At 44.6% G+C, this 15929-nt stretch overlaps 2 protein-coding genes across 3 annotated transcripts; both read right to left on the bottom strand.

Annotated features, from left to right (window-relative positions):
* Positions 1-40: 40 nt before the first annotated feature.
* Positions 41-1880, bottom strand: LOC6603299 (fumarylacetoacetase). Its single transcript, XM_002028244.2, has 4 exons — positions 1711-1880; positions 1171-1388; positions 505-1106; positions 41-434 (listed from the first exon to the last, which is right to left on the bottom strand). The coding sequence occupies exons 1-4, from the start codon at positions 1795-1797 to the stop codon at positions 88-90; spliced, it is 1254 nt and encodes a 417-aa protein (XP_002028280.1). The 5' UTR covers positions 1798-1880; the 3' UTR covers positions 41-87.
* Positions 1881-2112: 232 nt separating this feature from the next.
* On the bottom strand, positions 2113-13427 carry LOC6603300 (glutamate decarboxylase). 2 transcript variants are annotated; one of them, XM_026994055.1, is made up of 8 exons: positions 13404-13427; positions 12117-12185; positions 9326-9562; positions 6773-7341; positions 6636-6703; positions 4579-4657; positions 3549-3893; positions 2113-3487 (listed from the first exon to the last, which is right to left on the bottom strand). In XM_026994055.1, the coding sequence occupies exons 2-8, from the start codon at positions 12175-12177 to the stop codon at positions 3314-3316; spliced, it is 1533 nt and encodes a 510-aa protein (XP_026849856.1). In that variant the 5' UTR covers positions 12178-12185; positions 13404-13427; the 3' UTR covers positions 2113-3313. The 2 variants fall into 2 exon arrangements, with proteins under 2 accessions (XP_026849856.1, XP_026849857.1); XM_026994056.1 differs by lacking the exon at positions 13404-13427 and adding an exon at positions 13181-13275.
* Positions 13428-15929: the final 2502 nt, after the last annotated feature.

The raw sequence follows: 15929 nt of genomic DNA, 5'->3' as shown, positions 1-15929 counted from the left end.
GAGCAGCTGAAAGAGAGCTTTAAAGCACTTGTTGAGCATGTTTTTCTTTCGCATTTTGGCTTTTATTCAACGAGATTCCATTTAACCCTACTGCGGCAGGGGGTGGGCGGGCAGCACTTGGCCCACACACTCCCCGAATCCGATGCGCAGGCCGTTCTTCTCACAGTGACCCCGGATAATGACCTCGTCGTAGTCCTGCAGGAACTTGCGGCTCTTGCCGCCCGGCAGCTCCACATTCTTAGTGCCCTTCCAGCACAGCTCCAAGAGGGAGCCATACGAATCAGGCGTCTCTCCACTTATTGTGCCGGAGGCCATCAGATCGCCAGGTCGCAGGTTGCAGCCGGTTACCGTGTGGTGGGCAATCTGCTGCAGTGGCGTCCAGTACAGATGCTTGAAGTTGGACTTCGAGATGAGGGCCTCGTTCTGATCCGAAGCTGGAAGTAAGAACGAAAGGATCCCCACATCAAGCCCAGTACTCAGGACTCTCATCTATTTGGTACCTACGTTTCAGGGAAACCTCCAAATTGATGTCAAAGTTGAAGGGCACGCTCTGGCGCAGATACGGAAGGACCTCCGGCTCCTGGGGGAAGTTGTCCAGCAGGAACGGCTTCAAGGCAGCCGTTGGCACCACCCAAGGCGATATGGTGGTGCCAAGGTTCTTCGCCGTGAATGGCCCCAGTGGAACATACTCCCACTTCTGGATATCCCGGGCACTCCAATCGTTCATCAGGGTGAAACCAAACACATTCTTCCAGGCCTCGTCCACGCGGATGGGTTCACCCAACCGGTTGCCGGGACCTCCAATGAAGAAGGCCATCTCCAGCTCAAAGTCCAGCAGACGGCACGCCCCGAACACAGGCTTCTCGGCGCCCTCGGGCAGCGTCTGTCCCAGAGGACGACGGATGGGTGTCCCAGAGACGACCACAGAGCTGGCCCGACCATGGTAGCCCACTGGCAGATGCCGCCAGTTTGGCATGAGGGCGTTATCCGGACCACGGAACATGATGCCCACATTGGTGGCATGATGGATGGACGAGTAGAAGTCCGTATAGTCCCCAATCTGGGCGGGCAGATGCAGGCTAATCTCTGACTGAGCGATGATTGCCCTAAAATGGAACACGAAATTTTTTTAAGGGTAGCGAAAGCTTTTTCCAACAGTTCTTTTCTTACGCTTCCTTAAGGTCCACATTTTGATCCAGTTCCGAACCCTTCTGCAAAAGCTTCTGAGTCTGTGTCCTCACCACATCCCAAGCTTCGTGGCCCAAGCCCATGAGGGCGTTCAAAGTCTCCGCCTGCAAGCTCGCTTGCACGGTGGGTGGATATAATTGGGAGACAGCTTTCAGGTCGAGGACATGTTTTCCTATGGCCACGCACAACCGATGAGCTTTCTGTTGACCAGAGAGAGAGGGAGAGAGATTTTAATTACGATATTCAGACACGATATGAGGTCTTATCAGAGCTAGGATGGTACGATGTGTTTTATAAGTTATTTTGAGTTGAGATTAGCATATTGTTTTCCTAAACAAACTTGTTTGCCGGATGATGTATGCAAATGTTATGCCCCAAAGTGGTTTCTGTTCTAGAACGAAGCGAAATCTAGAACTGGCTCAAAGTCACATGGAAAATGGTTGAACTTGAGAAAAAACCAACATATGTATATCTTTAATATTTTCCTTGGTTTTAATGGTTTTAATCATTTGCAGGACTCACATTACTTTGGGTGGAAAATACAGCATAGGGCAGGTTCTCCAGAGGGAAATCGCTTCCCGCTGGCACTGGCACAAAACTCTGGGGCATCTTTGAAGCACTTAAACTGGAGAACTTTGGAAGGTGGGAGCGGATCAGTAGACTGAAACAGACGACCAGCAATGTGCGCGGAGCCAGAGCGAACAAGAAAGAACGAATGAGCGAGCTCCCCTTTAAGATCCGCCTTATATATGCTGAGTGCTCTCCAAACAGATCTAACGCGTTTCTCTTAACGAAACCAAGCCCCCAAACGACTAAGAGAAATATCAGGAGAGAGGTATTGAAAAGAGAGTTGTTTTCTGCGCTTTGGTTACTTTTATTTTGATTTATCATTCGTTTATATATATATATATATAATATATCCATTTATAATTATATTTTTATGTTGGAATAATTCTTGTTTTGCTCTTGTTTTGGGATCTGCACATACATATACAATAATTTAAACATACATTAAATGAGACTCATGATATATATACCAATATCTGATCTACACATAGTATATCTCTTGTACTGGATAAACTTAGTTAAAACACATTTAAAATACAATACATATGTATAATATATATCCTTTATCTTTGATCTGATTTATCTTTATTTATATTGAATTGACAAACGATTCGTGTTCTTTTGTTGTAGTATATGATTTGTCTGAGTTGTGTACATGGAGTGGTCTCGAATCCCTTCTCTGACTTTTCCTATACCTTCCTTTGGACTAACAGAATTTGAAAGAATATGGAAACTCATAGAAAAGAATAGGCAGTCCAACATTTGTAATTGAGTTTAATTGACTTTTTGGATATGGGAAACTAAACTCCAACTAATTCGTTTATACGTATTTAATTCTCTAGACGAGTATATAGCACAGTTCGATAATTGGACTAGATACGATCTAAGGATGTGGGGGTCCCCAGATCCTCTTTCAGTTTCTTCTTAAGTAACAAGCACAGGTCTCTCTATAAAGGTACGCATGGCCATAGATCAACGTCTCTATACGAGTATAGTAGGTAACTTTTCTCTCCGCAAAATAGATCAAACGATTAACATAACGAATCAAACGGAACCCTCTCCTTCTTCATCTTCCTGATATGTTAAGATAGCGTTCGATTAACCATTCAACAGTATTTTCCAACAGTAAATATATGTATATCGTTTCATAGGTATTATGTGGGTTTATGGGACCGTGTTCCGTGTTTTCTGGTGGTGCGTGTTGTGGTGGTACATATAGATATTCAAATATTGTATACTTATAGTTTTCTTGAATCTTTTTCGATTTTAATATCGGTTTTAGATATAGTTTTACCAAAAAAAAAAAACAAACGCTCGCATTAACAGGTTTTGATTATATGAAAATTTCCAACACTGGCCCACACACTGGGATAACGGTTAACGTATAACAGTAACGGAATGGAGAATCGGAAAAGGAACTGCTAGTAACACTTTATAGATACATACAAACAAATTTACATTCAACATTGAACTCTGATGATCTTTCTTCATTCGTTTCGCGGTCTCCTTGATATGCTTTTTGTATGATCTACCATTATCATTCCATCCTGAGAACCGCTTACAAATCATCGCCCAAACGATGGATCTCATCCAGCATAAAGTCCACATCCGCCTCGTTGACGGCAGCCGATGAGATGATCGAACGGAAGAAATTGGGTCGTCGATCGTCAGGCTGATAGCCCACCATCAGACTGCCCTTTTGCATCATGCGTCCCTTGATAATAGGACAGATCTGCAGAGAGATCACGGGGGTTATTCCACCATACCTTTGGATATCTTTGAGTAGAGCTTACCTTTCCCAACTCTGTCTCCTTTCTGGCATCATGGGGCACTCCCCGCAGCCGCTTGGGCACATACCAGAACGATACATTGACGCACTCTGGCTCCAGGATCAGATGGAAGCGATCGGACTGGGCGCGAATGCGCTTCAGCTGGTATTGGACCAACTCCATCAAGCGGTCCTGCTGCTGTTCGAAGCCCTCGGTGCCCTTGGCGCGCCACTGCAGCCACAGCTTGAAGATGTCGTTGTGGCGTCCGCACTGGATCACCTTGTCTCCAGTGTCGTAGCTAATGTCATAATGCTTATCGGTCATGAACAGATACTCCGCCGACATCTGGTTGCAGCTGATGAGGAGGCCCTATAGAAAGCAAAATCGATATTGAATGGAATCCTTTTCGTCCTTTCTCTTTCCCTCTGGCCATAAGTCAAGTTGAAATTTTAATTAAAATTCCCGCCTGCCAAAAGACACAACTGTGACCGATGGCAACATATTGCAATGAATGTAAAAAATCGGAGGAAGGACGGACTGAAGGAGGGTGGTGACTTGGCGCATTTGGCCCCCGAGCCACCAGGGTTGTCAAAGATTTCATTACGCTTTTCATTGTGTGTGCGACAACCCCTGTCTGTCTGTCTGTCTATCGGTCCGTCTGGTCTCGTTCGTTGTTTGGAATGAAGAATAACAAGTAATTGTTCGAAACACAATTGGAATTCTTTGCACAAACATTGTTCAATGTGTATCCAAAAGAATGTCGGGTCTCGTTGTGGGGTTGTGGGGCAGGAAAATGGTACTTTAAATATGGGCTTGTGCTGAAAAAGTCAAGGAAATTGTTGTATTTGTATATGATATCGCCTTCCCAAGCCAAAAGGATTCAGAGATGAGCCTTAAACCCGACTATAGCTCTCCAAAATGAGGAGCTCATACTTTGTGTAATTATAAAACCCAAAGAAACTTATTTGATTGGCAGTGGGATATCTCCTCCACATTATCCCTATAAATTTTATATAATCTCTTCTTTATTTATATATATTATAGATCTACTTACATCCTCCTTGAAATGAATGGTCGAGCACTGCAGTAGAGCTCCCATCAGTTTGTGTGGATTCCAGGTGACCGAATCGGCGCTGCAAAAAGTCAAATCATATTCGTAAATAGACATTCAATTACGAATTACAAACAATTAACACTAAGCTGCCACACTGTGGCAGCTACCGCTACCCACCCCATCCCACAAGCCCCGCTGTGCGACAAATGGGGGAGGTCTCTCCACGGCAAGTGCCATAAATTGTGGCAATTTCAGGCCGCAGCACTTTAATTGAATTCAAAAGCGAGAGACACAACCCTCGGGGCAAGGACTCGGGGAGGGTTGACAGCTAAACATCCCTGGGGGAGCTATTTACAGTTATGTGGGTGCGCCACAGCTTGCTGCCTGCCTCCCAGCCTCACCCGGTGGGTGTGTGGGTGGGTGGGTGTCTATAAACATGATCCTTATGGAGTGCCTGGAAGTGTGCTTCAGGTTTTTGTGCCCTCTACTGGTGGGAATTCGAGGGTATATTGGGTATAAGAATATTCTTTGCAACCAAAATATTGGTTTATAGAAAAAAGAAAATATAATGCCTCCTAAAATTTTTGAGATATGGAACTGTAATTTAATTTATGGATCAAGTTTTTATCCACCTAAATATCAATTGTCATAGTTGTGGAATAAATATTAATATTACGAAAGACAAGTGACTTTTATTATCCGTGCCTTTAATCACAGAAAAAAAGTGTCATAAGTAATCTTTTAATCTCTTTATGAATATAAGTTATCCAGCCATAACGTGGACCATATAAGCACTCAATAGATCCCCGAATTGGGTAACCTCATAGTCGATACAGCCTTCAATAAAGCCCGAACTTTCTTTCTTCCCGCATATGTTTTGTGATTGAGCGACGGCATGTGGCGATTGGGCTAAAGATGAGATTTCCCTTCAATTGTTTTAAGAAACTTCTTTCAAACTGAAACTCAGCGAATTTAAGAGGTTCCCTCATCCTCTGCACCCAATAAAGGACTATTAATCAGGGCTCTGTAAGCCCCCAAAATGCCGCAACGCAACTTGTCAGCTGTATGGGCATTTTAATGATTAATTCGCATTGAGAGCCTTTCAATTAAGAGCCTCAATTTGCATGCCACAACGACGCTGGCATTAGGAGCCATTATTGTGGGTGATGGATGGATGAAAGATGGGAGGAGGCAATCAATTTGAAAGTGTTTTAAGGAGGCTAAGGCTAGGCTGTTCCTGCTTGACCGCAGTCTGTCAATACGAACGACAGCTGCACTTGCCACATTTGCCTAAGCCCTCTCTTAAGGCGGAGTCGGAGTCGGAGGTGGGACTGGAGATGGATTCAGGAATGGATTCAGGACAGGAATGGGTCTGGTGCTAAAGTGCATTTCAGGTTTTAACTTTAAAATTAAAAATTCCTCTCCTCGGGGATGAATCACTTTCCCTCACTTTCCCTCACTCTGCCACTCGCCCAGCCACTGCCATTCGCATTGTTTGTCGTAATTGTTGCGTAAGTAATGCCCACCCATTCATGCCCATGCCGTGCCACCCCCTGGAGGTCGCGGGTTGGTAGAACACGGGTTGGTTCAAAATCCACTTTGTTCATTTGTTTGTCTGGCCCAAAAATGCACTCGGCACTCGGCTCTGGGTCGTTGTAATCCCTGTAAGCTCTGAACACCTGATGGAGGCACTAAATGACAAATTGAGATTTTTCCCACATGTTGAAGTTGATTTTCTGCACGAGGGGGAGACGACTCGGCCGAGAGCTGAGCGATGCGGGCCATTTGGGAGCATTTAGATTTAAATTCATCCTACAAAAAACCCAAACCCAAGCGGAGATTTCAATTTGTGTTTTGACTTGGCAAAAGATGAGGGTGCCCCAAGGCACACGAGTTCCTGCCACGAAGGATGATGAATGAGCTTGACAATTGCTTGGGACAAAAGGGAAGCGGGCCCAGAGGATTGTCGAGGACCTTCTATGAAGTGAAAGGATATGATATGAGCTCTGAGGAAGTCTGAAGAACAGTCTGTGACCTCTTGGATGTCTTCTACTTACCGCTCAACGCCAGTGAATCTGGGATGACGATGCTTGCGAGACATCAACAGACCGCCGCCCCAAGCAGCCTTTAAAAGAAACAGAAACGATTCTCATTTGAATATCCCAACCGCAATCCCCCAGTGAAGAATACTCACATCGATGTGCATCCAGCAGTTGTACTTCTCGCAAATGTCCGCGATGGTGTTGATATCATCGAAAGCCCCAAGGACAGTGGTTCCAGCGGTGGCATTGACAAAGAAGGGTATGTCGCCCTTGGCCTTGCGCTCGAGGATCAATCGCTCCAGCTCCGAGGTAATCATCTTGCCATTCTCATCCGAGGGCACCACAATGCAGTGGTCGGTGCCCAGGCCGCAGACGGCGGCGCATGACTTGATCGAGTAATGGCACTGGTCCGAGGTGAACATCGCCAAATTTCCGGGCAATCCCCGAGAGCCATGCTCCTTGTAGTTGGGGAACATCTTATGCCGGGCCGCCAGGAAGGCGTATAGATTCGAAATGGAGCCACCGGGCGCCAGGATGGAATCGCCGCCGGACCAACCGATGATCTCGCGCATCTTCGTCAGCACCACCGTCTCCATAAGAATGAACACTGGGGCGATCTCGTATGTGAACATGTTGGTATTGGCCGTGGCCGTCAGCCACTCGCCAGCCATGGAGATCAGATCGAGTCCATTGGACAACTGATTGAAGAAGTGTGGATGTCCTGGGGGGTTATGCATAAGAAAAGAGGTTATAGCTCCAATAGCTCTATTGGGGGATATGTTGTGCCGCCTGTTGGGTGTTTAATGTGGCTGAAAATACTTTCCATTTAGCCATGGCTGTCGCCTCCGTCTGTCTATGTCCCTAAGCTGACAGCAGATGTGTCTGGCAGCTGTGCTTCCATCGCCAGGAGCTTCCTCCATCACCCCCAATTCCTCCTTTCCGGCAGCATTCTGCCACAGTTTTTTTGTTTTATTAAAAATATATTCGAGGGCTGAAACAAAGGCCAAAACGAAGCAGCACGGCTGACTGGCCTCGAATGGAAGGCCGCCAACGCCAGCGCCAGCGTCAGCGTCAGGGCCAGTGCCAGTGCCAGCCGCCACGGAAGTGCATATGTTCAAGGGCAGACGCCACTCACACACAAGGTCCTGGTGGCCAATCGATGGAGGCTGGATCTTAGTTTTTTCGTGCTGTAATCCCTGTACTTTTCTCTGACTGAAGAGCTCTATAAATTGCTCATTTATTGTAGCTAATTGTAGGACTTTGGACGGAGCTTCGATTTGTGGGGAAAAACTCCCACGAAGAACCAGAGAATGCTTTCAGAAAAGCATCAGGAAGCTGTCCGTCCGTCCCCCTGTTCCAGCTTGAACCCTTCGGCGTCTGTCAGTTCACATCTTGAGTGCCATAAGTCGTGTGATTAAAATCCCATTGCCCACAAGGCTAAATCCACCCAAACACACACAGACACACACACACACAGAAGGATACAGGGAAACAAGGACTCTGCCAGAGCGTCGGCATTCAAACATTTCAATTTGCGCAGGAGTCACCCTCGACCCAGACAGCAGCAGCAGTAGCAGACAGCAGACGGCCAGGACTTTGGGCACAGGACTGAGGAGGCAGTCATTCATTCGCATCAAAGGATCAGGAATGCAGCGAGTCAGAAAATAACAACGGATTTTGATTAAAGCTCCCCTGTTTTTATGGAGGATGATGTTGTCGTATCAGGTTGCTGCCGCCGCGTCTTCCCTGCTTTTTGACAGGGCGCACATTATGTGAGATTAAGGATCATAAATGGGACTCTTATCGGAGTCTGGCGTAATGGTAGAGCATGCAAAAAAGAGGAGCTCCTTAAAGAGAAGAATTTTTCTCGCTTTTCTGAGGAGTCCCCCGCCATCCTAATTATTCTCCTTTACCAAAAGTTTCCCATGCAATCTATGTTTATTCAGCGGGCAGACCTGATTGCGTACACTTTTAATTCAATTTTTAGGCACACAAAAGTCAGTAAACCACAGGGGGAAGGAGGATGCCTGAGCAAGTCCCATTTCCTGCAACCAAATCGCGGAAGCAACGCCTGCTTCCGAGACAAGGCCACAGCTTCCGGGGGTTGGTTTGGGCAGGAGTACGAGGGGTTTGTATAGTAAATACGCTTATTATCGATACTCCAAACACAATTGCGGTCACGTGCGGCGAGAGACATAGACACAGGACACACAGGAGCTGCCCCTGGCATTAATTTTCAATGAAATGAAATCAGCAAGGACATTCATCGTATACCAACGCACAACAACAACAAAAAAAAAAGGAGAGCCGAAACGTGCGAATGACTTTTGGCTGCGAAAGCCAAAAGGGAAAGGAACCCTTTCCCTGATTTATGATTGATGGCAGCCCAAAGGGACTACGAGTGTTTTTGAAAGGTGTAAACCAGCTTTGGGCCATGGCTCAATGGGCCATAAAATGGCTTTGTCTGACGCTTCATCCTGTGTGTCTGTCTGCCTGGCGGAAGAGTGCCATCAATATGCTAATGTGCTTATCTAGAAGGCTGCACACTTTGTGTCATAATGCGACCGCATCGTCCGGAGGCACGCGTCCGACAGAGGACATATGCTAAGCAGCAACAAATTTGATTAGCCCGCGACTGGGCAAACACAGGAGAGACCCGATAAGGCTTCAAGAGGATTCACGGAAAAAGATATAGCCGAACTCACCCGTCTTCACTTGGTACTTCAATGTGGTGGCACAGTCCTCGATCAACTGCTGCAGCGGCAAGGCCCGATCGGGCACCTCCAGGTCCAGCAAACGCTTCAGGTCCTCTGGATGATGGAAATCCAGTACCTTCTCATTTCGATCATTGGTGGCCTTTACGAAATCCAATAGCACATCGACTACCTTCAGCAGGAACTCCTGTGTCTCCGGTCCGGCAGACACTGTTGTGGGCATGAGATCTGATAAAAAAGAGCGAACATAAAAAAGGAAAGCAAAATGTGAATGTGAATGCTTATCGGGAAATATGAAAAGCGTGTGCCCCCGCTTCTGCTGACAGGCCCTCGCTCTTATCATGATATATGGCTATTATTATGGTCATGATTTAAGGGGAGTCCAAAGCGGGATCCTCCGGGGGCAGACTGAGATTCATAACGAGCTTTTTATGGTCATCCTCCAAGGGGTGGCGCAGGGCAAGGCCAGCACCCAGCTGGCGGTCGTGTCCTTCGCGTCATCCTCCAGCGGTGGCTGCAATTAATTTCTAGGGCTTTGTGCGGGGACTTAAGGTCTGGCCACTAAGCCACCAGGCAAATGGGAACAGTAGCTCCCCGGGAATCAATTGGAAAACTTAACGTTGCGGATGATTACCAAATGTAGAAGAAGCAGGAAGAATGGAGCAGGGAGCAGCAGGAGCAGGAGCAGCAGTCGCTGCACAACAAATTGTAGCAATTTTGAACATTCCTCGAGTTTACGGCAAAAAGTTAAATAAAATTTAATGTGCTTGACTGCCTCGATGGCCAGGCTGTCAAAGGCAGCCGCCCACCCTTCGGACTATCCATCTCTCTTCCTCCCTGATCCTGCAGAAGGAGCAAGCATTAAGCACAGACGCTTCACACACGACCAGGATTTCAGTGTGTCCTTCTCAGGCGTGCGCAATATCCTGTGACTAAACGGTTTATGTTTGTTGGGTTTTCAATTTGGTGCACGCGTCTGGCTGCCAGGGAGAGTCCTGGTCTTGGTCCTGGGCCTGGGCCTGGGCCTGGGCCTGGACCTGGGCATGGTGGTGGCTTCTCCTTTGACTTCTGCCGCGCGTCTGTTTGTCTCTCTGTTTGTCGGTCGAAAATCTGTTACAAGGCAACAGTCGGCCCGCTTTCACGCTCCACCAAAGCCAAATGCACACATGAAAACAGGAGCAGAAGCCAAAACAGGAGCAAAAAGCAGCCGATACACGGTAGTGTAGGACAGTGTGCATAGGCCATTTATCAAGGACACGAGTGTTCTGGACAGCCCAGCTCCTTGTCCATGTTCTTGGCAGACCTCCCGTTTTGTTTGCCTCGCAGTCGTTGTGTCGGTTTAACACTCATTTATTATTTGCTCGGCCAAAAAGCGATTTGTGTGCAGCTATGCCAGGAAGGAGTAGGAGGAGGACCAATGTTTGCCAGAATTATTACTAGTAAATGGTTTTGGCAGACAGACAGGACAGTGCGGTTCATGGGTATAACTTGGGGAGAAATGTTATGGGCAGAGAGCTAGCCATTTGTAAACCATTTAGAGGTCGATTTTGGCTACCTAAAGAACATTCCGAAGAGGAAAATTAATAAGTAACTGAAAGCAATAAACAAAGGCCTGAATTTTGGAGATTAATAGTTTCTTCTACTGTTTCTTACAACTGTAAATAATTACTGGTATGAGAAGCTACTTATATAGATGCAATGCTCATATGAACATCTTTGGAATATCTCCCAATTGGTTATACCATGGAAAATAAATCGCAGCAAATATAAATTAAATTGCTTTCTTGTAATAATATATATTATTTATATTTTATTTATGATATCTAGATAGACTCCGATATACATCAAAATCTTAATTTCATGTGATAGTATTCCGAGCTATTAAATATACCAAAAAGTCTCTGTCTTGATTTTGTACGTAGGCTATCTTTTGAATCCGTACCGTTGGCTATGTTTAATAAAAACAGGTCAAAATTGACAGTTCCATTTCAAAGTTAGGCCTAGAACTTGTTCTTCTACCATCGCGTTTTATATAATTTAACAATAAACCAAATCCATCTTATGGGAAAAATGAAAACTTCCGTGTCATGATTTACTACGATTTTTGACATGGATTGGCAAGACAAGAATGCTTCGATAAACTTAGTTCAACCTTTGTTGATTAGGTACCATTCATTGCCAATGCATAAAAGTGCTTAAGCGAATTCAGTACTGGACGTCCTTGGCGGCAGAGCGAATCTCGTAGGGATAGTCCAAAAACCGGAAAAAACTAGTGCTGTACGGGATTGGGTATTGCAATACCATAACATAGAAGCATTGAGGAAATTTAAACTCCAATTACGGAATTGTACTTTTCTACGCATTGCCCCCCTCATCAGATTTTTTTAGCAAAAACTGAGGCTGACGAAGTGCTTTTTAGAGATACTTCCTTCTGAGGGCCAAAAGAACTGCGAAAATAGGTTAGAGAATATTTGTAAAAAGAATAAAACCGTTTTCAATGTTATCTTGTTGACCCTTCACTATTAGGCTACGAATACAAAAGGCAGTCCTCGTATGGGGAGCACCGTTATCTCGTGCTATACTACCTAATAAGTGTACGAAATGTTGATCCATTGCATGTTATATAAGTGTAAGTATTCCTCTTATATTGCCAAGATATAGTAAAGATTTTCAAGACAAGCTTATATCCTTTCGAATCCTATAGACTTGTAATATATTTTTTATATCATATCATACCATAGTACTCCAACTTCTATTCGAATTCTTTGTAAATTCTACTCACCATATGCCGTCAGTTTGCCCGTCCTTTCGGACAGTTTATACCCGTTCGGATTGAGCGACATTTTCTCCTCTGCAATGGTATAAAGAAAGAGAAAACGATTCATTAATAAAGGGAGGAGTACCAGATGAGGGCCCTCTCGTAGTAGGCGGCAAATGATGTTCGGCCAAATGAAGTGAATAGTCAATGTTATGCAATCGGAGACCCTAAAGGGTAGGCCCTAAAGAGAAAGAGCTCTGGCCACTGAAAGCAGGTGTTACATAAATCTGCCTCCTACTACACTCTCCCTCTCCCTTTTCTAACTAGAAATTGCATAATCGGGGAGAAACAAACAACCTTCGAAAATTTGTCTAGAGAGTGAAAATGCAATGAGTGAGTAAATAAATAGAGGAATTTCGGTAGTGGAAGGGTGGCGGATGGGGGCCATATAGACAGAAGGACAACTGAAGGGCAATGGTGGAGTGTGGGTGGTGTACACACTGATTTCATATACCCCCCCCTCCCCGTCAGAAAGAGGAGTGGAAAGGTGTCCCTCTTCCCATTGAAACGCCTTCTGCTATTGCGCAGTGAGCGTTAAGCAAATTTCCTCTGTTTTTCCTCGATATATATATATATATAGATATGCATATATGTTTGTGTATATGCAAAAGTGTACATAGGGATACAGACAGCGCGACAGCTGCAGTTAATGGAGGAAACCTTGGAGGGTGCCTGGAGACTTATGTAACCACGGCTGCCATACAAAAATTCGCCAAATTCATTCGAAAGTCGCCAAAATGATTATCTTAAGTAATTCATGGTTCATGGTTAGTGGTTCATGTATATTTCTCTCACTCACACTGCCTTTTTTCCCATAAGGTCTCACAAACCTTCTAGTTAGGTACACTCAAGTCTAGTGGAACACAATCATAGGCAAAAAAATCGCCAATTTCAATCAAAATGAGCCAACAAGCAAAAAAAAAGTCACTGGTTTCGGCGTAAAATCGCATAATGTGGCAAAATCAGAGCCAAGGAAAGCCAACAACGATTTCAGTATGGAGGGAATGTATTTGTCTGAGGAATCTTACCGATTATCCTGCGGATATCGTCGATGTATTGCCTTAGATAATTCACTTTGGCTACTGTGGCGGTGCCAACGATGTGAAGGACGAAAGAAATGTGCGAGAAATGAGGTGGAGAATCGAGTCTGGTACGAGTAGTAGTAGTATCTCTGAGATGGATCTGCGAGGAATGCGAATTGTTTTGGTGCTGGCTCTACGTGGAATCTAAGAGGCAATCTACACAACTTACATAAATCCTTTCAAACGACACTCACAATAAAAAAAATCTTTCACTTTTGATTAAATGAAAACACACGCGCGTGGGACGGAGCAAATACTCGACTGAATATGGGGGATATATAGAACTCTGATAAATATACTATTTTATTTATATTTCTTTTGAAATTTGCAGTTTTCAGCTTGGGATCTGAGGACAGCAGCCTACACTCGCTGACGATCTGTGGAGCTATGAGCCTTGGCATGCGTCTGTGGCGCCTACGAAGCTTTTCTGTTCGTTCAACAAAATGGCTGCCCACACAAACACACAAGCACATACACACAGATACACCTAGGGAGCTCTTGCATAACCTTCGCCAACAGCGCGAGATGAAGAGCTGTTTGGCGCTCTCTCTCAAGGCTCTCTGTGTATGGGTATGCCGCTCGTGACGTCATTGATTTTTGGGGCAACCATCTTTGTTGAGCTGATGGCGTGGGCGGAGCTACAGCAGTAGGCGGGCACCAGATACACACACGGAAAAAGGAAAAGCCAAATTATGTGCGCAGGACTGCGGAGGCGGAGGCGGATGGGGAGTCCGGGCCTCCTCCCTCTGTCCCTTGCCCTTTCTCCTCCTGTGACGTGGCAGAATGAAAAGCTAATTAACAAACTAATTTCTGCCACTGTTTCTGACATTTACAATGGCCCCCACAACGCACAACTTTTTATGAGAGTTGGTCCTCACGAGCATCGAGGGAAAGCAATCTAAGTCTCCATAATTGCTGTTGCTGTTTGTCGGCCCCGTACGTAACACATTTGCTGCCTACATATAGTATATACTATACATATACCATATACATTTACTATATAATCGTGTTACTATATGGAGCAAGTCTAAATTTGGGTCAAAGCCCGCCCCTTCCACAGGAAAATATCTTTATCTAGTTGGGAAATTGCATTATTTTCAGCTGAACGAATTTCGAAGGATACTTTCGAGGGTCGCACACATACAAGCCCACGTTTGAGCGCGCATATAGGAGAACACTTATGTAATTGGGTGTGGTAGGAGGTGGGTGAAAGGAGGGCGGTCCGAGAAAATGCGGGGAGAAGCAGATGGGGGTGGGCAGGGGCCTAGCGAAATGCCAGATGACGTCCATCAAGCTGCCTGGTAAAGCGAAAAAACAACGAGAGATGTGAAAATATTTGCCCTCAGAGTGGGGGCCATCAGCATCATCATCATCCCTCCAGAGCTCCTCCCACCTCCCCCTCTCTTATCTGACAGCAAGCAGCATCTGCTGCTGCTGCAGGAAAGGATTTGCAAAGGCTTCTAGGAGGAACTCGTGCGTCATCCCCATCGATGCGGAGGCGGCGATGCCACTCGATAAGTAACTTTTTAAGTAACTTTGCTTTGCTTCATTTCTTTTCACTCTTTTCACTCCATCCCATCCCCAACTTAAACCCAAAGAGGTTTCTCTTATACTTACCATTATGGGGCCATAAGATGCTACAAATTCTTGGTTCTTGGTTAATGTTTAAAAATTGAATACTGACTAATAAAGATACATGCATATAAATGCTGTGACTATATATGTATATACGATATTTTATGGTTAAAACTTTATCCAGAACTTAAACACGATAATTTTAATTCGCAATCGAAGCTTTTCTACGTATACTATAAGTGCAAGAAAGCCGCAGCATGATGAAATTATACAAGGTGGTCCTTATTTTAGGGCTTACAACAGCAAATACAACAGCAAACTTCATTGTGATTGGATGTCTATTTAATTTGAGAGTATAAATAAGACCCGAAAGTGGGGGACTAGACCTTGGACCACTTTGTATAATTTCATCATGAGCTAGCAAATAAGATAATAAATGAGCTTTGACCTTTAAGAAAATCTGATTTTGCAACCCAGCAATTCAAACGCTCACAAATGATGTCGCACACGAGTCAAATGCGAGACTTAACCCTACAAAACTCCCGTATTTGGATCTGGAAATTATACAAATGTACTTTTTTCTTTCAGTTTGTGGCAGTGAAAGTATAATTTTGTATACTTTATACCTTTATACTTTATATCATGTAGCCATGTATCATCCTAGCAAAACAACAAACGTGCCTTCTTCGAGAGTCCCGCAAAATGCGTTCTTTGGCGTTCACCAGCCCTGTCGTGAGAAATCCATCACTGATCCCTGATTTCCCTGATACAGATATCAAACTTGATAGCTCGAAACTCGTATGTAGATCATATTGTTCTCTATAGAGTCTTCCATAGTAGCTATGTACATTTATAGAACTAGGACTATACCTAATAATTATAAGCCGTACATTCTCGTGGAAAAAGTTCATATTGGGGAGAAATTCCTTAAGAAATCTACACAGATTTTCTTTATTCACCGATCTACCCGAAAGTGTACTCGGAGACCATTTATATTTACCCAATTCTAAGAGTTAAGTACATATGAGAGATTCAAGATGAATCTTAAAATTTTAATTTATTAATAAAATAATTGAATGAATGCTTGTTATAAATATATGAAGATAAAAGCTTAAGTATC

The sequence above is a fragment of the Drosophila persimilis genome, unplaced genomic scaffold (assembly GCF_003286085.1).
Source record: "Drosophila persimilis strain 14011-0111.01,24,50 unplaced genomic scaffold, DperRS2 tig00001210-arrow-arrow-pilon, whole genome shotgun sequence".
Lineage (NCBI taxonomy): Eukaryota > Metazoa > Arthropoda > Insecta > Diptera > Drosophilidae > Drosophila > Drosophila persimilis.
Note: the sequence above shows the minus strand (reverse complement) of the source record. Positions and strands in the feature narration are given on the sequence as shown.